At 58.5% G+C, this 23,768-nt stretch overlaps 1 protein-coding gene across 1 annotated transcript; it reads left to right on the top strand.

Moving 5' to 3' along the window:
- Window positions 1–15,955: 15,955 nt before the first annotated feature.
- Window positions 15,956–23,755, top strand: fam177a1 (family with sequence similarity 177 member A1). Its single transcript, XM_078233815.1, has 4 exons — window positions 15,956–18,034; window positions 18,127–18,193; window positions 22,400–22,497; window positions 23,395–23,755. The coding sequence occupies exons 1-4, from the start codon at window positions 17,963–17,965 to the stop codon at window positions 23,599–23,601; spliced, it is 444 nt and encodes a 147-aa protein (XP_078089941.1). The 5' UTR covers window positions 15,956–17,962; the 3' UTR covers window positions 23,602–23,755.
- Window positions 23,756–23,768: the final 13 nt, after the last annotated feature.

Raw genomic sequence — 23,768 nt, 5'->3', positions numbered from 1 at the left:
CTCGACTGACACCCCCCATCCCTCCCTCGACTGACACCCCCCATCCCTCCCTCGACTGACACCCCCAATCCCTCCCTCGACTGACACCCCCCCTCCCACCCTCCCTCGACTGACACCCCCCTCCCTCCCTCCCTTGACTGACAACCCCCCTCCCTCCCTCGACTGACACCCCCTCCCTCCCTCGACTGACACCCCCAATCCCTCCCTCGACTGACACCCCCCCTCCCACCCTCCCTCGACTGACACCCCCCTCCCTCCCTCCCTTGACTGACAACGCCCCTCCCTCCCTCGACTGACACCCCCTCCCTCCCTCGACTGACACCCCCCCTCCCTCGACTGAGACCCCCTCCCTCCCTCGACTGAGACCCCCCTCCCTCCCTCGACTCAGACCCCCCTCCCTCCCTCGACTCAGACCCCCCCTCCCTCCCTCGACTGAGACCCCCCTCCCTCCCTCGACTGAGACCCCCCTCCCTCCCTCGACTGAGACCCCCCTCCCTCCCTCGACTGAGACCCCCCTCCCTCCCTCGACTGACACCCCCCTCCCTCCCTCGACTGACACCCCCCTCCCTCCCTCGACTGACACCCCCCTCCCTCCCTCGACTGACACCCCCCTCCCTCCCTCGACTGACACCCCCCTCCCTCCCTCGACTGACACCCCCCTCCCTCCCTCGACTGACACCCCCCTCCCTCCCTCGACTGACACCCCCCTCCCTCCCTCGACTGACACCCCCCTCCCTCCCTCGACTGACACCCCCCTCCCTCCCTCGACTGACACCCCCCTCCCTCCCTCGACTGACACCCCCCTCCCTCCCTCGACTGACACCCCCTTCCCTCCCTCGACTGACACCCGCCTCCCTCCCTCGACTGACACCCCACTCCCTCCCTCGACTGACACCCCCCTCCCTCCCTCGACTGACAACCCCCCTCCCTCCCTCGACTGACACCCCCCCTCCCTCCCTCGACTGACACCCCCCTCCCTCTCTCGACTGAGACCCCCCCTCCCTCCCTCGACTGACACCCCCCTCCCTCCCTCGACTGACACCCCCCCTCCCTCCCTCGACTGACACCCCCCCTCCCTCCCTCGACTGACACCCCCCCTCCCTCCCTCCCTCGACTGACACCCCCCCTCCCTCCCTCGACTGACACCCCCCCTCCCTCCCTCGACTGACACCCCCCCTCCCTCCCTCCCTCGACTGACACCCCCCTCCCTCCCTCCCTCGACTGACACCCCCCCTCCCTCCCTCGACTGACACCCCCCCTCCCTCCCTCCCTCCCTCGACTGACACGCCCCCTCCCTCCCTCCCTCGTCTGACACCCCCCTTCCCTCCCTCCCTCGTCTGACACCCCCCTTCCCTCCCTCCCTCGACTGACACCCCCCTTCCCTTCCTCCCTCGACTGACACCCCCCTTCCCTCCCTCCCTCGACTGACACCCCCTTCCCTCCCTCGACTGACACCCCCCTCCCTCCCTCGACTGACACCCCCCTCCCTCCCTCCCTCCCTCAGCTGACACCCCCCTCCCTCCCTCCCTCGACTGACACCCCCCTCCCTCCCTCCCTCGACTGACACCCTCCCTCCCTCCCTCCCTCGACTAACACCCCCCCTCCCTCCCTCCCTCCCTCGACTGACACCCCCCTCCCTCCCTCCCTCGACTGACACCCCCCCTCCCTCCCTCGACTGACACCCCCCCTCCCTCCCTCCCTCCCTCGACTGACACGCCCCCTCCCTCCCTCCCTCGACTGACACCCCCCTTCCCTCCCTCCCTCTTCTGACACCCCCCTTCCCTCCCTCCCTCGACTGACACCCCCCTTCCCTTCCTCCCTCGACTGACACCCCCCTTCCCTCCCTCCCTCGACTGACACCCCCTTCCCTCCCTCGACTGACAGCCCCCTCCCTCCCTCGACTGACACCCCCTCCCTCCCTCGACTGACACTCCCCCTCCCTCCCTCGACTGACACCCCCCCTCCCTCCCTCGACTGACACCCCCCCGCCCTCCCTCGACTGACACCCCCGCGCCCTCCCTCGACTGACACCCCCCGCCCTCCCTCGACTGACACCCCCCTCCCTCCCTCGACTGACACCCCCCCTCCCTCCCTCGACTGACACCCCCCCTCCCTCCCTCGACTGACACCCCCCCTCCCTCCCTCGACTGACACCCCCCCTCCCTCCCTCGACTGACACCCCCCTCCCTCCCTCGACTGACACCCCCCTCCCTCCCTCGACTGACACCCCCCTCCCTCCCTCGACTGACACCCCCCTCCCTCCCTCGACTGACACCCCCCTCCCTCCCTCGACTGACACCCCCCTCCCTCCCTCGACTGACACCCCCCCTCCCTCCCTCGACTGACACCCCCCCTCCCTCCCTCGACTGACACCCCCCCTCCCTCCCTCGACTGACACCCCCCCTCCCTCCCTCGACTGACACCCCCTCCCTCCCTCGACTGACACCTCCCCTCCCTCCCTCGACTGACACCTCCCCTCCCTCCCTCGACTGACACCTCCCCTCCCTCCCTCGACTGACACCCCCCTCCCTCCCTCGACTGACACCCCCCCTCCCTCCCTTGACTGACACCCCCCCTCCCTCCCTCGACTGACACCCCCCTCCCTCCCTCGACTGATCGACTGACACCCCCCCTCCCTCCCTCGACTGACAGCCCCCCTCCCTCCCTCGACTGACAGCCCCCCTCCCTCCCTCGACTGACAGCCCCCCTCCCTCCCTCGACTGACAGCCCCCCTCCCTCCCTCGACTGACACCCCCCCTCCCTCCCTCGACTGACACCCCCCCCGCCCTCCCTCGACTGACACCCCCCTCCCTCCCTCGACTGACACCCCCCCCCTCCCTCGACTGACACCCCCCCTCCCTCGACTGAGACCCCCCCTCCCTCCATCGACTGAGAACCCCCTCCCTCCCTCGACTGACACCCCCCCTCCCTCCCTCGACTGACACCCCCCCTCCCTCCCTCGACTGACACCCCCCCTCCCTCCCTCGACTGACACCCCCCCTCCCTCCCTCGAATGACACCCCCCCTCCCCCCCTCGACTGACACCCCCCTCCCCCCCTCGACTGACACCCCCCTCCCCCCTCGACTGACACCCCCCTCCCCCCCTCGACTGACACCCCCCTCCCCCCCTCGACTGACACCCTCCCTCGACTGACACCCCCCTCCCTCCCTCGACAGACACCCCCCCTCCCTCCCTCGACTGACACCCCCTCCCTCCCTCGACTGACACCCCCCTTCCCTCCCTCGACTGACATCCCCCTTCCCTCCCTCGACTGACACCCCCCTCCCTCCCTCGACTGACACCCCCCCTCCCTCCCTCGACTGACACCCCCCCTCCCTCCCTCGACTGACACCCCCCTCCCTCGACTGACAGCCCCCCTCCCTCCCTCGACTGACAGCCCCCCTCCCTCCCTCCCTCGACTGAAACCCCCCATTCCTCCCTCGACTGACACCCCCCATTCCTCCCTCGACTGACACCCCCCATCCCTCCCTCGACTGACACCCCCCATCCCTCCCTCGACTGACACCCCCCATCCCTCCCTCGACTGACAGCCCCCATCCCTCCTTCGACTGACAGCCCGCCTCCCTCCCTCGACTGACACCCCCCTCCCTCCCTCGACTGACACCCCCCCCCTCCCTCGACTGACACCCCCCCTCCCTCCCTCGACTGACACCCCCCCTCCCTCCCTCGACTGACACCCCCCCTCCCTCCCTCGACTGACACCCCCCCTCCCTCCCTCGACTGACACCCCCCCTCCCTCCCTCGACTGACACCCCCCCTCCCTCCCTCGACTGACACCCCCCCTCCCTCCCTCGACTGACACCCCCCCTCCCTCCCTCGACTGACACCCCCCCTCCCTCCCTCGACTGACACCCCCCCTCCCTCCCTCGACTGACACCCCCCCTCCCTCCCTCGACTGACACCCCCCCTCCCTCCCTCGACTGACACCCCCCCTCCCTCCCTCGACTGACACCCCCCCTCCCTCCCTCGACTGACACCCCCCCTCCCTCCCTCGACTGACACCCCCCCTCCCTCCCTCGACTGACACCCCCCTCCCTCCCTCGACTGACACCCCCCCTCCCTCCCTCGACTGACACCCCCCTCCCTCCCTCGACTGACACCCCCCCTCCCTCCCTCGACTGACACCCCCCTCCCTCCCTCGACTGACACCCCCCCTCCCTCCCTCGACTGACACCCCCCCTCCCTCCCTCGACTGACAGCCTCCCTCCCTCGACTGACAGCCCCCCTCCCTCCCTCCCTCGACTGACAGCCCCCCTCCCTCCCTCCCTCGACTGACACCCCCCATCCCTCCCTTGACTGACACCCCCCATCCCTCCCTCGACTGACACCCCCAATCCCTCCCTCGACTGACACCCCCCCTCCCACCCTCCCTCGACTGACACCCCCCTCCCTCCCTCCCTTGACTGACAACCCCCCTCCCTCCCTCGACTGACATCCCCTCCCTCCCTCGACTGACACCCCCAATCCCTCCCTCGACTGACACCCCCCCTCCCACCCTCCCTCGACTGACACCCCCCTCCCTCCCTCCCTTGACTGACAACCCCCCTCCCTCCCTCGACTGACACCCCCTCCCTCCCTCGACTGACACCCCCCCTCCCTCGACTGAGACCCCCTCCCTCCCTCGACTGAGACCCCCCTCCCTCCCTCGACTCAGACCCCCCTCCCTCCCTCGACTCAGACCCCCCTCCCTCCCTCGACTGAGACCCCCCTCCCTCCCTCGACTGAGACCCCCCTCCCTCCCTCGACTGAGACCCCCCTCCCTCCCTCGACTGACACCCCCCTCCCTCCCTCGACTGACACCCCCCTCCCTCCCTCGACTGACACCCCCCTCCCTCCCTCGACTGACACCCCCCTCCCTCCCTCGACTGACACCCCCCTCCCTCCCTCGACTGACACCCCCCTCCCTCCCTCGACTGACACCCCCCTCCCTCCCTCGACTGACACCCCCCTCCCTCCCTCGACTGACACCCCCCTCCCTCCCTCGACTGACACCCCCCTCCCTCCCTCGACTGACACCCCCCTCCCTCCCTCGACTGACACCCCCCTCCCTCCCTCGACTGACACCCCCCTCCCTCCCTCGACTGACACCCCCCTCCCTCCCTCGACTGACACCCCCCTCCCTCCCTCGACTGACACCGCCCTCCCTCCCTCGACTGACACCCCCCTCCCTCCCTCGACTGACACCCCCCTCCCTCCCTCGACTGACACCCCCCTCCCTCCCTCGACTGACACCCCCCTCCCTCCCTCGACTGACACCACCCGCCCTCCCTCGACTGACACCCCCCTCCCTCCCTCGACTGACACCCGCCTCCCTCCCTCGACTGACACCCCACTCCCTCCCTCGACTGACACCCCCCTCCCTCCCTCGACTGACAACCCCCCTCCCTCCCTCGACTGACACCCCCCTCCCTCCCTCGACTGACACCCCCCTCCCTCCCTCGACTGACACCCCCCTCCCTCCCTCGACTGACACCCCCCTCCCTCCCTCGACTGACACCCCCCTCCCTCCCTCGACTGACACCCCCCTCCCTCCCTCGACTGACACCCCCCTCCCTCCCTCGACTGACACCCCCCTCCCTCCCTCGACTGACACCCCCCTCCCTCCCTCGACTGACACCCCCCTCCCTCCCTCGACTGACACCCCCCTCCCTCCCTCGACTGACACCCCCCTCCCTCCCTCGACTGACACCCCCCTCCCTCCCTCGACTGACACCCCCCTCCCTCCCTCGACTGACACCCCCCTCCCTCCCTCGACTGACACCCCCCTCCCTCCCTCGACTGACACCCCCCTCCCTCCCTCGACTGACACCCCCCTCCCTCCCTCGACTGACACCCCCCTCCCTCCCTCGACTGACACCCCCCTCCCTCCCTCGACTGACACCCCCCTCCCTCCCTCGACTGACACCCCCCTCCCTCCCTCGACTGACACCCCCCTCCCTCCCTCGACTGACACCCCCCTCCCTCCCTCGACTGACACCCCCCTCCCTCCCTCGACTGACACCCCCCCTCCCTCCCTCGACTGACACCCCCCCTCCCTCCCTCGACTGACACCCCCCTCCCTCCCTCGACCGACACCCCCCCTCCCTCCCTCGACTGACACCCCCCTCCCTCCCTCGACTGACACCCCCCTCCCTCCCTCGACTGACACCCCCCTCCCTCCCTCGACCGACACCCCCCCTCCCTCCCTCGACTGACACCCCCCTCCCTCCCTCGACTGACACCCCCCCTCCCTCCCTCGACCGACACCCCCCTCCCTCCCTCGACCGACACCCCCCCTCCCTCCCTCGACCGACACCCCCCCTCCCTCCCTCGACCGACACCCCCCTCCCTCCCTCGACTGACAGCCCCCCTCCCTCCCTCCCTCGACTGACAGCCCCCCTCCCTCCCTCCCTCGACTGACACCCCCATTCCTCCCTCGACTGACACCCCCATTCCTCCCTCGACTGACACCCCGCATCCCTCCCTCGACTGACACCCCCCATCCCTCCCTCGACTGACACCCCCCCTCCCTCCCTCGACTGACACCCCCCCTCCCTCCCTCCCTCGACTGACACCCCCCTCCCTCCCTCCCTCGACTGACACCCCCATTCCTCCCTCGACTGACACCCCGCATCCCTCCCTCGACTGACACCCCCCATCCCTCCCTCGACTGACACCCCCCCTCCCTCCCTCGACTGACACCCCCCCTCCCTCCCTCCCTCGACTGACACCCCCCCTCCCTCCCTCCCTCGACTGACACCCCCCCTCCCTCCCTCCCTCGACTGACACCCCCCCTCCCTCCCTCCCTCGACTGACAACCCCCCTCCCTCCCTCGACTGACACCCCCCTCCCTCGACTGAGACCCCCCTCCCTCCCTCGACTGAAACCCCCTCCCTCCCTCGACTGAAACCCCCTCCCTCCCTCGACTGACACCCCCCTCCCTCCCTCGACTGACACCCCCCTCCCTCCCTCGACTGACACTCCCCTCCCTCCCTCGACTGACACCCCCCTCCCTCCCTCGACTGACACCCCCCTCCCTCCCTCGACTGACACCCCCCTCCCTCCCTCGACTGACACCCCCCTCCCTCCCTCGACTGACACCCCCCTCCCTCCCTCGACTGACACCCCCCTCCCTCCCTCGACTGACACCCCCCTCCCTCCCTCGACTGACACCCCCCTCCCTCCCTCGACTGACACCCCCCTCCCTCCCTCGACTGACACCCCCCTCCCTCCCTCGACTGACACCCCCCTCCCTCCCTCGACTGACACCCCCCTCCCTCCCTCGACTGACACCCCCCTCCCTCCCTCGACTGACACCCCCCTCCCTCCCTCGACTGACACCCCCTCTCCCTCCCTCGACTGACACCCCCCTCCCTCCCTCGACTGAAACCCCCCCTCCCTCCCTCGACTGGCACCCCCCCTCCCTCCCTCGACTGACAACCCCCTCCCTCCCTCGACTGACACCCCCCTCCCACCCTCGACTGACACCCCCCTCCCACCCTCGACTGACACCCCGCTCCCTCCCTCGACTGACACCCCCCTCCCTCCCTCGACTGACACCCCCCTCCCTCCCTCGACTGACACCCCCTCCCTCCCACGACTGACACCCCCCTCCCTCCCACGACTGACACCCCCCTCCCTCCCTCGACTGACACCCCCCTCCCTCCCTCGACTGACACCCCCCTCCCTCCCTCGACTGACACCCCCCTCCCTCCCTCGACTGACACCCCCCTCCCTCCCTCGACTGACACCCCCCTCCCTCCCTCGACTGACACCCCCCTCCCTCCCTCGACTGACACCCCCCTCCCTCCCTCGACTGACACCCCCCTCCCTCCCTCGACTGACACCCCCCTCCCTCCCTCGACTGACACCCCCCTCCCTCCCTCGACTGACACCCCCCTCCCTCCCTCGACTGACACCCCCCTCCCTCCCTCGACTGACACCCCCCTCCCTCCCTCGACTGACACACCCCTCCCTCCCTCGACTGACACCCCCCTCCCTCCCTCGACTGACACCCCCCTCCCTCCCTCGACTGACACCCCCCTCCCTCCCTCGACTGACACCCCCCTCCCTCCCTCGACTGACACCCCCTCCCTCCCTCGACTGACATCCCCCTCCCTCCCTCGACTGACACCACCCTCCCTCCCTCGACTGACACCCCTCTCCCTCCCTCGACTGACACCCCCTCCCTCCCTCGACTGACATCCCCCTCCCTCCCTCGACTGACACCCCCCTCCCTCCCTCGACTGACACCCCCCTCCCTCCCTCGACTGACACCCCCCTCCCTCCCTCGACTGACACCCCCCTCCCTCCCTCGACTGACACCCCCCTCCCTCCCTCGACTGACACCCCCCTCCCTCCCTCGACTGACACCCCCCTCCCTCCCTCGACTGACACCCCCCTCCCTCCCTCGACTGACACCCCCCTCCCTCCCTCGACTGACACCCCCCTCCCTCCCTCGACTGACACCCCCCTCCCTCCCTCGACTGACACCCCCCTCCCTCCCTCGACTGACACCCCCCTCCCTCCCTCGACTGACACCCCCCTCCCTCCCTCGACTGACACCCCCCTCCCTCCCTCGACTGACACCCCCCTCCCTCCCTCGACTGACACCCCCTCCCTCCCTCGACTGACACCCCCCTCCCTCCCTCGACTGACACCCCCCTCCCTCCCTCGACTGACACCCCCCTCCCTCCCTCGACTGACACCCCCCTCCCTCCCTCGACTGACACCCCCCTCCCTCCCTCGACTGACACCCCCCCTCCCTCCCTCGACTGACACCCCCCTCCCTCCCTCGACTGACACCCCCCTCCCTCCCTCGACTGACACCCCCCTCCCTCCCTCGACTGACACCCCCCTCCCTCCCTCGACTGACACCCCCCTCCCTCCCTCGACTGACACCCCCCTCCCTCCCTCGACTGACACCCCCCTCCCTCCCTCGACTGACAGCCCCTCCCTCCCTCGACTGACACCCCCCTCCCTCCCTCGACTGACACCCCCCTCCCTCCCTCGACTGACACCCCCCTCCCTCCCTCGACTGACACCCCCCTCCCTCCCTCGACTGACACCCCCCTCCCTCCCTCGACTGACACCCCCCTCCCTCCCTCGACTGACACCCCCCTCCCTCCCTCGACTGACACCCCCCTCCCTCCCTCGACTGACACCCCCCTCCCTCCCTCGACTGACACCCCCCTCCCTCCCTCGACTGACACCCCCCTCCCTCCCTCGACTGACACCCCCCTCCCTCCCTCGACTGACACCACCCTCCCTCCCTCGACTGACACCCCCCTCCCTCCCTCGACTGACACCCCCCTCCCTCCCTCGACTGACACCCCCCTCCCTCCCTCGACTGACACCCCCCTCCCTCCCTCGACTGACACCCCCCTCCCTCCCTCGACTGACACCCCCCTCCCTCCCTCGACTGACACCCCCCTCCCTCCCTCGACTGACACACCCCTCCCTCCCTCGACTGACACACCCCTCCCTCCCTCGACTGACACACCCCTCCCTCCCTCGACTGACACACCCCTCCCTCCCTCGACTGACACCCCCCTCCCTCCCTCGACTGACACCCCCCTCCCTCCCTCGACTGACACCCCCCTCCCTCCCTCGACTGACACCCCCCTCCCTCCCTCGACTGACACCCCCCTCCCTCCCTCGACTGACACCCCCCTCCCTCCCTCGACTGACACCCCCCTCCCTCCCTCGACTGACACCCCCCTCCCTCCCTCGACTGACACCCCCCCCTCCCTCCCTCGACTGACACCCCCCTCCCTCCCTCGACTGACACCCCCCTCCCTCCCTCGACTGACACCCCCCTCCCTCCCTCGACTGACACCCCCCACCCACCCTCGACTGACACCCCCCTCCCTCCCTCGACTGACAACCCCCTCCCTCCCTCGACTGACAACCCCCTCCCTCCCTCGACTGACACCCCCCTCCCTCCCTCGACTGACAACCCCCCTCCCTCCCTCGACTGACAACCCCCCTCCCTCCCTCGACTGACACCCCCCTCCCTCGACTGACACCCCCCTCCCTCGACTGACACCCCCCTCCCTCCCTCGACTGACACCCCCCTCCCTCCGTCGACACCCCCCTCCCTCCCTCCCTCGACACCCCCCTCCCTCCCTCCCTCGACACCCCCCTCCCTCCCTCCCTCGACACCCCCCTCCCTCCCTCCCTCACTCGACACCCCCCTCCCTCCCTCCCTCGACACCCCCCTCCCTCCCTCCCTCGACACCCTCCTCCCTCCCTCCCTCGACACCCCCCTCCCTCCCTCGACTGACACCCCCCTCCCTCGACTGACACCCCCCTCCCTCGACTGACACCCCCCTCCCTCGACTGACACCCCCCTCCCTCCCTCGACTGACACCCCCCTCCCTCCCTCGACACCCCCCTCCCTCCCTCGACACCCCCCTCCCTCCCTCCCTCGACACCCCCCTCCCTCCCTCCCTCGACACCCCCCTCCCTCCCTCCCTCGACACCCCCCTCCCTCCCTCCCTCCCTCGACACCCCCCTCCCTCCCTCCCTCCCTCGACACCCCCCTCCCTCCCTCCCTCGACACCCTCCTCCCTCCCTCCCTCGACACCCCCCTCCCTCCCTCCCTCGACAGCCCCCTCCCTCCCTCCCTCGACAGCCCCCTCCCTCCCTCCCTCGACAGCCCCCTCCCTCCCTCCCTCGACAGCCCCCTCCCTCCCTCCCTCGACAGCCCCCTCCCTCCCTCCCTCCCTCTCTCGACAGCCCCCTCCCTCCCTCCCTCGACAGCCCCCTCCCTCCCTCCCTCGACAGCCCCCTCCCTCCCTCGACAGCCCCCTCCCTCCCTCGACAGCCCCCTCCCTCCCTCGACAGCCCCCTCCCTCCCTCCCTCGACAGCCCCCTCCCTCCCTCCCTCGACAGCCCCCTCCCTCCCTCCCTCGACACCCCCCTCCCTCCCTCGACACCCCCCTCCCTCCCTCCCTCGACACCCCCCTCCCTCCCTCCCTCGACACCCCCCTCCCTCCCTCGACACCCCCCTCCCTCCCTCCCTCGACACCTCCCTCCCTCCCTCGACACCCCCCTCCCTCCCTCCCTCGACACCCCCCTCCCTCCCTCCCTCGACACCCCCCTCCCTCCCTCCCTCCCTCGACACCTCCCTCCCTCCCTCCCTCGACACCCCCCTCCCTCCCTCGACACCCCCCTCCCTCCCTCGACACCCCCCCCTCCCTCGACACCCCCCTCCCTCCCTCCCTCGACACCCCCTCCCTCCCTCCCTCGACACCCCCCTCCCTCCCTCCCTCGACACCCCCTCCCTCCCTCCCTCGACACCCCCTCCCTCCCTCCCTCGACACCCCCCTCCCTCCCTCCCTCGACACCCCCCTCCCTCCCTCCCTCGACACCCGACACCCCCCTCCCTCCCTCCCTCGACACCCCCCTCCCTCCCTCCCTCGACACCCCCCTCCCTTCCCTCCCTCGACACCCCCCTCCCTCCCTCCCTCGACACCCCCCTCCCTCCCTCCCTCGACACCCCCCTCCCTCCCTCCCTAGACACCCCCCTCCCTCCCTCCCTCGACACCCCCCTCCCTCCCTCCCTCGACACCCCCCTCCCTCCCTCCCTCGACACCCCCCTCCCTCCCTCCCTCGACACCCCCCTCCCTCCCTCCCTCGACACCCCCCTCCCTCCCTCGACACCCCCCTCCCTCCCTCGACACCCCCCTCCCTCCCTCGACACCCCCCTCCCTCCCTCGACACCCCCCTCCCTCCCTCGACACCCCCCTCCCTCCCCTCGACACCCCCCTCCCTCCCTCGACACCCCCCTCCCTCCCTCGACACCCCCCTCCCTCCCTCGACACCCCCCTCCCCTCCCTCGACACCCCCCTCCCTCCCTCGACACCCCCCCTCCCTCCCTCGACACCCCCCTCCCTCCCTCGACACCCCCCCTCCCTCCCTCGACACCCCCCTCCCTCCCTCGACACCCCCCCCTCCCTCCCTCGACACCCCCTCCCTCCCTCGACACCCCCCTCCCTCCCTCGACACCCCCCTCCCTCCCTCGACACCCCCCTCCCTCCCTCGACACCCCTCCCTCCCTCGACACCCCCCTCCCTCCCTCGACACCCCCCTCCCTCCCTCGACACCCCCCTCCCTCCCTCGACACCCCCCTCCCTCCCTCCCTCGACACCCCCCTCCCTCCTCCACACCCCCTCCCTCCCTCGGACACCCCCCTCCCTCCCTCGACACCCCCCTCCCTCCCTCGACACCCCCTCCCTCCCTCGACACCCCCCCCCTCCCTCCCTCGACACCCCCTCCCTCCCCTCCCTCGACACCCCCCCTCCCTCCCTCCCTCGACACCCCCCTCCCTCCCTCCCTCGACACCCCCCTCCCTCCCTCCCTCGACACCCCCCTCCCTCCCTCCCTCGACACCTCCCCTCCCTCCCTCCCTCGACACCCCCCTCCCTCCCTCCCTCGACACCCCCCTCCCTCCCTCCCTCGACACCCCCCTCCCTCCCTCCCTCGACACCCCCCTCCCTCCCTCCCTCGACACCCCCCTCCCTCCCTCCCTCGACACCCCCCTCCCTCCCTCCCTCGACACCCCCCTCCCTCCCTCCCTCTCGACACCCCCCTCCCTCCCTCCCTCGACACCCCCCTCCCTCCCTCCCTCGACACCCCCCTCCCTCCCTCCCTCGACACCCCCCTCCCTCCTCCCTCGACACCCCCCTCCTCCCCCCTCCCTCGACACCCCCTCCCTCCCTCCCTCGACACCCCCCTCCCTCCCTCCCTCGACACCCCCCTCCCTCCCTCCCTCGACACCCCCCTCCCTCCCTCCCTCCCTCGACACCCCCCTCCCTCCCTCCCTCGACACCCCCCTCCCTCCCTCGACACCCCCCTCCCTCCCTCCCTCGACACCCCCCTCCCTCCCTCCCTCGACACCCCCCTCCCTCCCTCCCTCGACACCCCCCTCCCTCCCTCCCTCGACACCCCCCTCCCTCCCTCCCTCGACACCCCCCTCCCTCCCTCCCTCCCTCGACACCCCCCTCCCTCCCTCCCTCCCTCGACACCCCCCTCCCTCCCTCCCTCCCTCGACACCCCCCTCCCTCCCTCCCTCCCTCGACCCCCCCTCCCTCCCTCCCTCGACACCCCCCTCCCTCCCTCCCTCCCTCGACACCCCCCTCCCTCCCTCCCTCGACACCCCCCTCCCCTCCCTCCCTCGACACCCCCCTCCCTCCCTCCCTCGACACCCCCCTCCCTCCCTCCCTCGACACCCCCCTCCCTCCCTCCCCTCCCTCGACACCCCCCTCCCTTCCCTCCCTCGACACCCCCCTCCCTCCCTCCCTCGACACCCCCCTCCCTCCCTCCCTCGACACCCCCCTCCCTCGACACCCCCCCTCCCTCGACACCCCCTCCCTCCCTCGACACCCCCCTCCCTCCCTCGACACCCCCCTCCCTCCCTCGACACCCCCTCCCTCCCTCCCTCGACACCCCCCTCCCTCCCTCCCTCGACACCCCCCTCCCTCCCTCCCTCCCTCGACACCCCCCTCCTCCTCCCTCGACACCCCCCTCCCTCCCTCCCTCGACACCCCCCTCCCTCCCTCCCTCGACACCCCCCTCCCTCCGACACCCCCCTCCCTCCCTCGACACCCCCCTCCCTCCCGACACCCCCCTCCCTCGACACCCCTCGACACCCCCCTCCCTCCCTCGACACCCCCCTCCCTCCCTCGACACCCCCCTCCCTCCCTCGACACCCCCCTCCCTCCCTCGACACCCCCCTCCCTCCCTCGACACCCCCCTCCCTCCCTCGACACCCCCCTCCCTCCCTCGACACCCCCCTCCCTCCCTCGACACCCCCCTCCCTCCCTCGACACCCCCCTCCCACCCTCGACACCCCCCTCCCACCCTCGACACCCCCCTCCCTCCCTCGACACCCCCCTCCCTCCCTCGACACCCCCCTCCCTCCCTCGACACCCCCCTCCCTCCCTCGACACCCCCCTCCCTCCCTCGACACCCCCCTCCCTCCCTCGACACCCCCCTCCCTCCCTCGACACCCCCCTCCCTCCCTCGACACCCCCCTCCCTCCCTCGACACCCCCCTCCCTCCCTCGACACCCCCCTCCCTCCCTCGACACCCCCTCCCTCCCTCGACACCCCCCTCCCTCCCTCGACACCCCCCTCCCTCCCTCGACACCCCCCTCCCTCCCTCGACACCCCCCTCCCTCCCTCGACTCCGCCCTCCCTCGAGCCCCCCGTGGCAACACAGCTGTCTGAACTCGTGCTCGTGGCTACAGAGATCACTGTCAATCCACCTCTGTCCACCACTGCCACTACCTTCTTATCTGTTCCCCCCACTTGAATGCCTTCCTGTACCACGGTGCCATGGTCAGTCAGCTCATCCACCCTGCAGCCCCCACTCTCATCCATCAAGTTGAAAGAACTCCAGACCTGTTGGACAATTGCAGCGAATGATACTCCTGCAGTCCTGCCCGCTAGGCCTCATTACTTTCCTCAACTGCAATCAGCAGTCATTCAGTGACCCTTGTGAACAAACTGGGGAATGAAGATTGTTGTTTTAAACAGAGAGGCCTTGATTTTATTTTTATAGTAATTATGATGAGTAGATTAAATAGAAATGAACAAATTCCTCAAATATAATCAAAGGAATAATGTTTTTAAATTTATGAACTGTTATTCTAATGAAAGATTGCAAATGATGTAAACTGCCGAAGGTGCGCAAGGCTAGGCCTTGAGGATAAGGCAGGATTTCGTAGAAAATACTGGAATTAAAGCTTTAAATTTAGGATCAGATGAAGTTGCTATGGAATCCAAGGGTAACCCTGGCCAGGATAAATCAGTATCTAGTTTGCATGCTGTTTTTGCAGTTCATTTTTGACAAACTATTACGATGTATTTTTCTTGCAGTCAATATGGTCACATTCAAGTATTCAGATGAACTAACGCTCAAATGTAGTTGCCTAGAATGTGCAGAACAGCAGCATATAGAACTCAATCTATACCCCTTTGAGGTATTATGTTTTGGAAAAATATGCATCGAAGCAATACTCTGTTGTAGGTTTTCAGAAAAGGAAGCATGAGATCATCAGAATTCTATCTGCGTGTTGAGTGCAGTCGAGAACTCCATTTTGTTTTTTCTGCATTTGTTGACTTACTAGTGTACATTGGCTCAGATTTCATGTTGAGCTGCGAAAAAGATGCTTACCATTTGTCATGCCAACACCTGACACACTTCTATGGGTTTTTCAACATTGACTTGCTCGAATCTGGCATCTGATCCAGGTGGCACTTTATGAGCAAGACAAGTTGTAGCGAGGCTCTTCACCCAGTCAGATTGAAGAATCCTCAGATATACAGTCCACACCAGAAAGTATAAATTAGATTTCAATAATGTACAGAAAGTAGAATAAAGATTGGAAAAAGCAGATGGGATTAAGGGAGTTTTAAGAGACAGAAAAACACAATTTTAATTTTTAAAAACCTCCCAACACTAATTAATCTCTGAAGGAATGAATCTGCTCATTTGTAAAATTGAGTTTTCAGAGCAAAATGGGTTGTCTTGCAGTGGTTATCACCCCATTAAAAAAAAAACACTCGTGAATGCACCAGCCCTAACCTTTTCTGGAAAGTTCTGTGGGAAAGAAATTCAACTTCACACCATTGCATTGATTTCAATGCCAAGTCTATCAGTGAGGACTGTTAAGCACACCTTGCACAGAGAATGGGATGTCTGTAATAGTAACATTGAAATTTCTGTGTTTAATATGCACGAACGGAAGTTGCTTTATTTTCTCCCTAATAACAATGAGTATTGATAGCCTCACGATCATCATTGAAAAATCCAGGCCCCACATTCTGTTGCTTTGTACCAATAATAATGATTTATTTTCTTTTGGTAGTTGATTCGGCCTTTGAGAAATACAGCCAGTCGTTTAGCATCTCTGGAAGAAATGGGACGGTTATTATTTCTGGAGCAGACCCTTGGAAGAGGTGCATGTTCCCATCTACCCTTACTGTTGATTCCTGACTTCAGAATTTTATAAAGGGCAACCTTACACTGACTTTTAGGCTCAACCACAAACAGTTTTGTTAACAAAAAGATTCCCGATGCCCTAATTCAAGAGCTGTATATTAGTGTAATGACACTGCACAACACTCAACAATGACTTATTGATAAAAAGCCTCCACAAAAAAACCACACGCAAAACCCCACATCTGTCCAAATTTCAACTTAAATGCCTTTGGAATTAGGTTGCTACCCTCAAACTACCTTTAAACTTCAGCCTCAATGTTCTTCTTATCTGGTTGATACTTACAACTCCTCACAAGGTTGGTCCTTCTGGTGTAATATGCAAGTCCATGAATTAGGGTGACCATTTCCGATTCTCCTTTGTAACAGATTCAACTGACTTGCCATTTTTATGACAAAACTTTATCAAAAATATCAAAGCATATTTCCTGGAGGCATGGTCAGTGCTCAGCATCTTTTAATCTCTTTCCGTTTGGTGCCTGCCTTGTTCCAGACAAACCATTCATCATGATGTTGTTTCCACGACCAAAACAATGGACCCCATTCAGTTGTGACATCTCTGGTTCCCGAGTTGATATGTATGTGATAGAGTTTATTTCTCCTTACCTGTTGTTGATATTTGTAAAATGGCTGTTGCGTGGAGTCATCAGCTCTGATGGTTCCCCCAGTTTATTTAATTGGATTGTCAGGTGGCCGCTATTTTGTTTTTGAGGTGGTAATGGACCCAGTGTCTACACCGTATCGGCTTGGTTTCAGTATTGACGTGTCTTGAACCCCTTACAGTGTAGTGGAAGTTTGGCCTGTTTGTTTGAAGCGTTTGTGTCCATGAAGCTTTAATAACAGTCTGGTTGGAAGGGATTCCAATCCTACATCCTAAGCATTAATTTTCTTCTGTTCTTTCCATTGATTGTTTCCTGCCTTCCTGTTTTTGTTTCAGATTTCCAACAACTGTAGAATATAGTGTCAACTTTGGTTCAGTGGAAGGGCTCTTACCAATGAGTCAGAACATTCTGGGTTCAAGGTCTATTCCAGAGACTTGGGCATGTAATATGGGGTGATATATTCATCCAGTATTGAGAGCTGCATTGTCAGGGATGGATCTTCAAAATGTGACATTCAATGGAGTACACCTTGTCTGCCCTCACATGTGGATGTAGATTCCATGGCAAATATTTACATACTTAAAGAGCAGGGTTCCTGGTGCCCTGGCTGCTATAACACCACCAAAAACACTATCTGGTCATTTTATTTCTGTTTATGGGACCTTGCAGTATGCAAATTGGCTACCACACTTCCAGGAACTACGCTGCAAACATTTCTTCATTGGCTGCAAGATTGCGAAAGGCTTATTACTATAACTCTATGACTTGCCATTGCAAAACTTGAACGTAGGGTCCCCAGGAAATTGTATTGCAGCCCAGACTCTTCCGTGTAAATGTTAAAGCGGTGATGAAACTAGATAGAGTTTACAAAGATTTTCACATTGTTGGTCATAGACATCCAAATTAATATCATAATAATTGAACCAATACAATGCATTTCCTACATCAGTTATTTTAGTTACTTAAGTGACTGTTTACTTGTTGTCAGTCTTGTGTAGTGGATGAGAGAAAATCAACCTGAAATTGGAGACTATTCATTTTAAAATGAAATTTGTTCATTTATGATTGCTTGGAGAACCAAGAAATGCCATTTGTTGATGTAATTTGAATTCAAACTGGTTTGCAAAGATGAAGGAGTAAAGTTAATCTCATCGTTCAATCCTTCCAAAGATAAAATACTGCATTGCTTTGCATATGCCAATAAGCATTAATTTGGATGGTTTAATTAATTTTTTTCCCCTTAAAGTTGCAGGCAAATGGAAAATCATTTGAGACTGTAGAACTTGGAGATGCGAGTACGAAAAAGCAAAAGCTTCCCCGGAGAATCATTCACTTTGCTAGTGGCGAAACTATGGAGGAATACAGTACTGATGAGGAAGAACAGGAGGATGAAAAAAAAGACTTATTGCCTATAATTGATACTGTAAGATTAAAATTTATTGAAGTTATTTTTGTAAATTGCAGGAGGAAATAAATGTCCGAGTGCATAATATGAAACATATATTTTCTTTTCAGAGCAAACTTCCTTGGGGCCCATTTTTGTGGTTCTACATGCTAAGATTTGCTACAGGAACACTGTCAGGTATGTATATTGTGTTTGTATTAGGATGGATTACAATGGTGCAAAAATGTCAAATTACCAATGTGTGCAATATTTACATGTTATGCTATTTGTGTTTGTTGTAAAAGTTTGTAATTTTAGAAATTCACATTTGCAACCTCTTGACTTTGCTGATCAAGAATTTTTAAAAATTTATTTATTAGTCACAAGTAAGGCTTACATTAATACTGCAATGAAGTTACTGTGAAATTCCCCTAGTCGCCACAGTCTGGCATCTGTTCGAGTCAATACACCTAACCAGCACGTCTTTCAGAATGTGGGAGGAAACGCATGCAGACACGGGGAGAACATGCAAACTCCACACAGGCAGTGACCCAAGCTGGGAATCGAACCCGGGTCCTTGGCGCTGAGAAGCAGCAGCAGTGCTACCGTGCTGCCCGAAATTAAAGGGCACAGAGGAAATGATAGGACAAATGCATGTCACTCTTTAAAATATCTGCAATATTCTTGTATTCTCAATATAGAAATCCCAGCTGTAAATACAGTTCCCAGTAGAATGATTAATAGAGTATGGATTTAGGCTTAGTTTCCCATACTGAAAACTCCTGCTTTCTAAATGTCAAGTGGAGATTCATTGCCCCTATGTAGAACAAGGAAAATGTCACTGGGGTCGCTTTCTCTCTCACATGATAATGATTGATGAAATGCAGGTTTCTTCCGTTGCATTTTGCTAGGTTCTATGTCTGTGCCACCAAGTGATTGGGCAAGTACCTGCTGTAAGATCAATCAGTGCTTGACCTAGCTCAATGCAAATTGCAGAGTCAGAGATTGAAGTAACTCGTCTGTCTTTGACGTATATTGCTGCTGCAATGTATAGCTGAAACTCCAGTGGTTTTCACCTGCAACAAAAACACCTCTAATGTTGACAGGTTTAATATTTATGTCTGTGTTGGACTGAAGAGAATGGAATGCTAGAAGTTCAGAGGGGAAATAGATTTGAGTGAGAGGGATAAACTGAGGTTGAGAAGTCTTCTAATAGCTTCTGATTAATTTCCCAGTCTGTCTATATTTTTACTTTGTACTGTATCTTGTTTCCTTTTACTTACCCCAGTTGAGTCCCAGTAATTGAACAGGTAAACAAATATATTGGTGAGGGTAGCACAGTTGGTGGTTTACATGGACTTCAGTAAGGCCTTTGACAAGGTCCCACATGAAAGGTGGGTCCCAAAGGTTAGAGCCTATTGGATCCAAAATTGGTTTGTTATAAGGAGGCAAAGGGTTATGGTGGAGGGTTACTTTTGTGACTGAAAGCCTGTGACCAGTGGTGCAGCACAGGGATCGGTGCTAGTACCCTTGCTATTTGTTATATACATGAATGACTTGGATGTGAATATGGAAGTAGTTAGTAATTAGTAAGTTTGCAGATTACATGGAAATTGATGGTGGTGTTGATAGTGAAGAGGATAGTCTGAGGCTGTAAACTGATATTGATCTGTTGGTAAATTGGGCAGATGGAATTTAATTCTGATAGGTGTGAGGTGATGTGTTTTGGGATGTCTAATAAGGGTAGGATATACACAATGAACAGTAGGTCCCTAGGGAGAGTTGAGGGATAAAGGGACCTTGGTGTACCAGCCCATAGATCCCTGAAGGTATCAGCACAAGTAGATACGGAATGCTTGCCTTCATTAGCCAGGACATAGAATATAGGAGTAGGGAGATCTTGGTACAACTTTATAAAACATTGGTTAGGCCACAGACAGAATATTGTGTGCAGTTCTGGTCACCATACTATCGGAAGGACATGACTGCACTGGAGTGGGTGCAGAGGAAATTCACTGACATGTTGTCTGGGATGGGAAGTTTCAGCTATGAGGAGAGATGGGATAGGCTGGTTTTGTTTTCCCTGGAGCAGAGGAGGAAATGTCTTAGAGGTATACAAGATTGAGAGGCATAGATAGGATAGATCGTAAGAATTTTTGCCCCATTGCATAAGTGTCTAAGGCCAGAGGGCATGGATTTAAGGCGAGGAGTAAGTGGTTTAGAGCGGATCTGAGGAAATCTTTTTTCACCCAGGTGGTGGTGGAGACAGTTACTTTTGCAATATTTAAGAACACTTAAATTACCAAGGCTATGATCCAAGGGCTGGTAAATGGGATTGGTATTTGATGGTCAGCATAAACATGTGGGCTGTTTCTTTGCTGTATGGCTCTATTTGTAAACTCCTTTCTCCATGTTATTCCCAAGTTGGAGCATATGTTTGGTTTCCCTGTTATTTGGCTTAAGAGGGGAGAGATAAACCAGCTTCTTAAACTTGGAGAAATGGTTAAGTAAGTAAAATGGCATCAGTTACACAACTTGAGGGCATTAATGTTTTAAAATTAAATTCCTGTCTCTATTTTCTAATGTTTATTTTTATCTTCTCACGTTACTTTTTTTAAAAAAAGTAATTAATTATTTTTGAGCGATGGTTTCCTGAGTGCTGCAGCTCAAGGGAGCACTTTTCAAATGTAAGTCTTGAAACTTGTTGGTACGGTGTTCTCTCTCTCGGTATTGCAGCCAAGCTTATTTTGCTCCCACTGAAGCAGAAGTCACAATGTCAATTTGGAGTACAAGTTGTGTTTGATATTTTTCCATTCTCCCTAGCCTAGAAGCCAAATGCAGCAGCCCAACTCTTATTTCAACTCAGGAGTTGAAATAGAACAAATACAGAAAGGCAGGCTTAGTTAGGGCCCAGGCAGATTTTTATAGTGACATTCTGTTTGGAGGAAGTGAGTGGAGTTAAGTTGATAAAAGTGAACACAAGTTCACCCAGACAAAAAAATGATGGGGGGTATAGACAGATTTTTTAAAAAGGGGGTGGGGTGAATAGTTTCAGAAAACTGGAATTGATTAAAGTAGCAGAAGACTTAGAATACCCACTCTATGGGTGTAGGGACTAGACAAGGAGGATGGAAAAATGAGATCAAGCTCAGAGGAAATGGATTCCATTGATCAGAATCTGGTTGAAACAATAGATGTATTAAGACAGTTGTGTTTGAAGAACTTGAAGATGAGGCAGAACCAGACTATGCAGTGTTCGGGAATTTTGGAGGCCATGAAGTTTTTCATAAATGAGATGATGGCTTTATGTTCAGTGGAGTTAATTGTCATACAGTAAAAATACCTCTAGTGCTGACAGGTTTGATAATTATGTCTGTTTACGACTTGAGAATGGAGTGCTAAAGGTTCAGGGGAGATAGATTTGAGTGAGAGGAATGGAGAAACTGGTATGGACAGTTCTTTAAAAAAAAATTGAGATGACGAGACCTGATCCAACTAGAATGGGAATACTGAAGACAGGATGGATCATTTGGGATGTCAAATAGATGAAGATCTAGAGGCTAGAGTGAAAATATGACATCGGGTAGGATTAAGAGGGGAAGAGTTGTTGTGCTCCTTATCCTCTGAAAGCAAGAAAGTTTTGTTGAAGATAAGGATGAAATGAAACGGAGGACCAGGCCATCTTTGAAATAAAAATTGAGTAGGTGCTGAGAGAGAGAGAGAGAGAAAAGGAGGTGGGCTACCTCTGTGAACATGGTTATATGGTAGAGATAGTTCTCATAAAATTGGTTGATCAGTGGTTAGTGATACCAAATATCATTAATATATCTGATCACAGGATCTGAAACACTAACATTGGAATTTAAGCTGCTATCGATGGGGGGGTGAATCAGAGCTGGGCAAAGTTGCTGAGAAGGGACATGGATGTCAAGGCAAGTTAGTGAACAAATGATCAAGATAAGGGATACGAACCAAATGAAGATGAATAGGACAAGAGAAAAAAAATGAAATTAACAACATAACTTTAATGTGGACATTCCTGGAAGAGAAATGGCAGTCAATAGAAAGTAGTAAAATACAGATGAGCAGATGCTGAAAATCCAAAATTAACAGAAAATATAGGAAACAAACAACAGAATAAGGAGCACGTGTAGATGGAGGAAGGCAGGGCTAATATTTCAAGTCAATTACCTTTCCTCAGAATTGGAAGATGGATCTGATTAGAGGATTAAATGAGAAAAAGAGACGACCCAGGGACTAGTTATAGCAAAATAACAGAGGGTGTAAACAAGAACATTCTGGAATGTGAGAGACAGAAGAATGTAGGTTTTTGGCACCGTCTTAATCAAACGTTCACTATAAAACCGAGTTTTCAATAATACGCTTTTATTTATTTTTTAATAGTTTGTGACTTCTTGGGAGAAAAGTTAGCTTCACTTTTTGGTATAAATGCTCCAAAGTACCAGTATGCTATTGATGAGTACTACAGGATAAAGAAGGAGGTAAGCAAATTGCATGTGTACTTGTCCAACTAAGTTACTTTCAAGCCAGCTGGCTTTTTGAATCTTCAAGGATTGTTTGAGGAAGTAAATCAAACCCTTTAACTCCCAATAGCAAGAGCTACCAGAGTATGTCTGGAAAATAATGCAACCATTGCCCACCAGGCAATGTTTACAGAATAATCTGACATCAGTGGAAAGATCCAACCGAAAAGCAAAAGATCTAGTTTATCTACCTAGATAGAATCCTCTTTCCTAAGTAATTGTGTGTCATGGAAGCAACATTGTTACAGAAGGTGTACATGCTGTTTTGAGTACTGCATCAGATTAGAAATTTAGAGGATGACAGTCACTGCATGAGACACAGTAGCTATGCAGTATTTCTGCTGAGTTACCACGGTTGTCAGGTCTGGCAGGTAGTGATTTTCTAAAGTGATGTATAAAAATCAAATAGTATGGTAGATAACTGAACTACACAGACCACGAAGACCCCCGGGTTAGAAAAGTTCCTTTGTTGAATTAGCTGATCATAGCCAAGCCAGCAAGTCTCTCTCGATTAGGCAACTGAAAATTTCAGTATCCAGTTCTTAAAATGTATATGTGGATATCCAGCAAGTACAGAATATTCCCTGTGGTTAAACACCATGCTTACACATGCTCTTAAAGTTTAGCTACATGTAATGAACCCAGGGCAAGGTACCAGAGGTTTACTGGTAATCGTGCAACTTATAGTCAGCAAGGAGTCAATGCCCAAAAAAGGAATAGCAGGGAATTGGCATTAGAAGCAAAAATATAGAATTGAAAAACTAACCTTTATAGGATAGATAAGTTTGTACAAAAATCTATTAGGCAAATATTTTTTCTAGCTAGGCTTGTTAATACAAAGTGTAAATGTTACAGGAGGAGGAGGAAGAGGAAGAAAACAAAATGGCAGAAGAAGCTGAAAAGAATTACCAAGAACAAATGGGACAGCAGCAAGATGTGGTCAGTGCACATGATGGCCTGCCAGTAGTTAATGCATCATTTGTGAATGTCAGCTTTGAAATGGAAAATGATCCTACTACTATAACAGAAACTAAACAAAGAGGTGATCCTATCCCAACTTAGAGGAGCTGCCTATGAAAGATGATGCAAGGGCCCCCACTCTGTTTTCCCCTTCCCCTCCCAAAGAAGAAAAAAAATGCCTTAATTCATTGATTGAAATGCAGTTGTGCCTTGCAATATCATCCATCTTTCATCTAATTTGGCTTTCACATCATGCACTTATTGTAATT

This window comes from Mustelus asterias, chromosome 18, assembly GCF_964213995.1.
Source record: "Mustelus asterias chromosome 18, sMusAst1.hap1.1, whole genome shotgun sequence".
Taxonomy (NCBI): domain Eukaryota; kingdom Metazoa; phylum Chordata; class Chondrichthyes; order Carcharhiniformes; family Triakidae; genus Mustelus; species Mustelus asterias.
This window is presented reverse-complemented; position numbering and strand designations above follow the sequence as displayed.

What these genes read in the sequence shown, in the direction of transcription:
- fam177a1 (XM_078233815.1), top strand. Translation starts at nt 17,963, where the DNA reads ATGGAGGAATACAGTACTGATGAGGAAGAACAGGAGGATGAAAAAAAA. An exon ending in TATTGCCTATAATTGATACT is followed by an intron (nt 18,035 to 18,126) that starts GTAAGATTAAAA and finishes TTTTCTTTTCAG; the next exon opens with AGCAAACTTCCTTGGGGCCC. An exon ending in TGCTACAGGAACACTGTCAG is followed by an intron (nt 18,194 to 22,399) that starts GTATGTATATTG and finishes ATTTTTTAATAG; the next exon opens with TTTGTGACTTCTTGGGAGAA.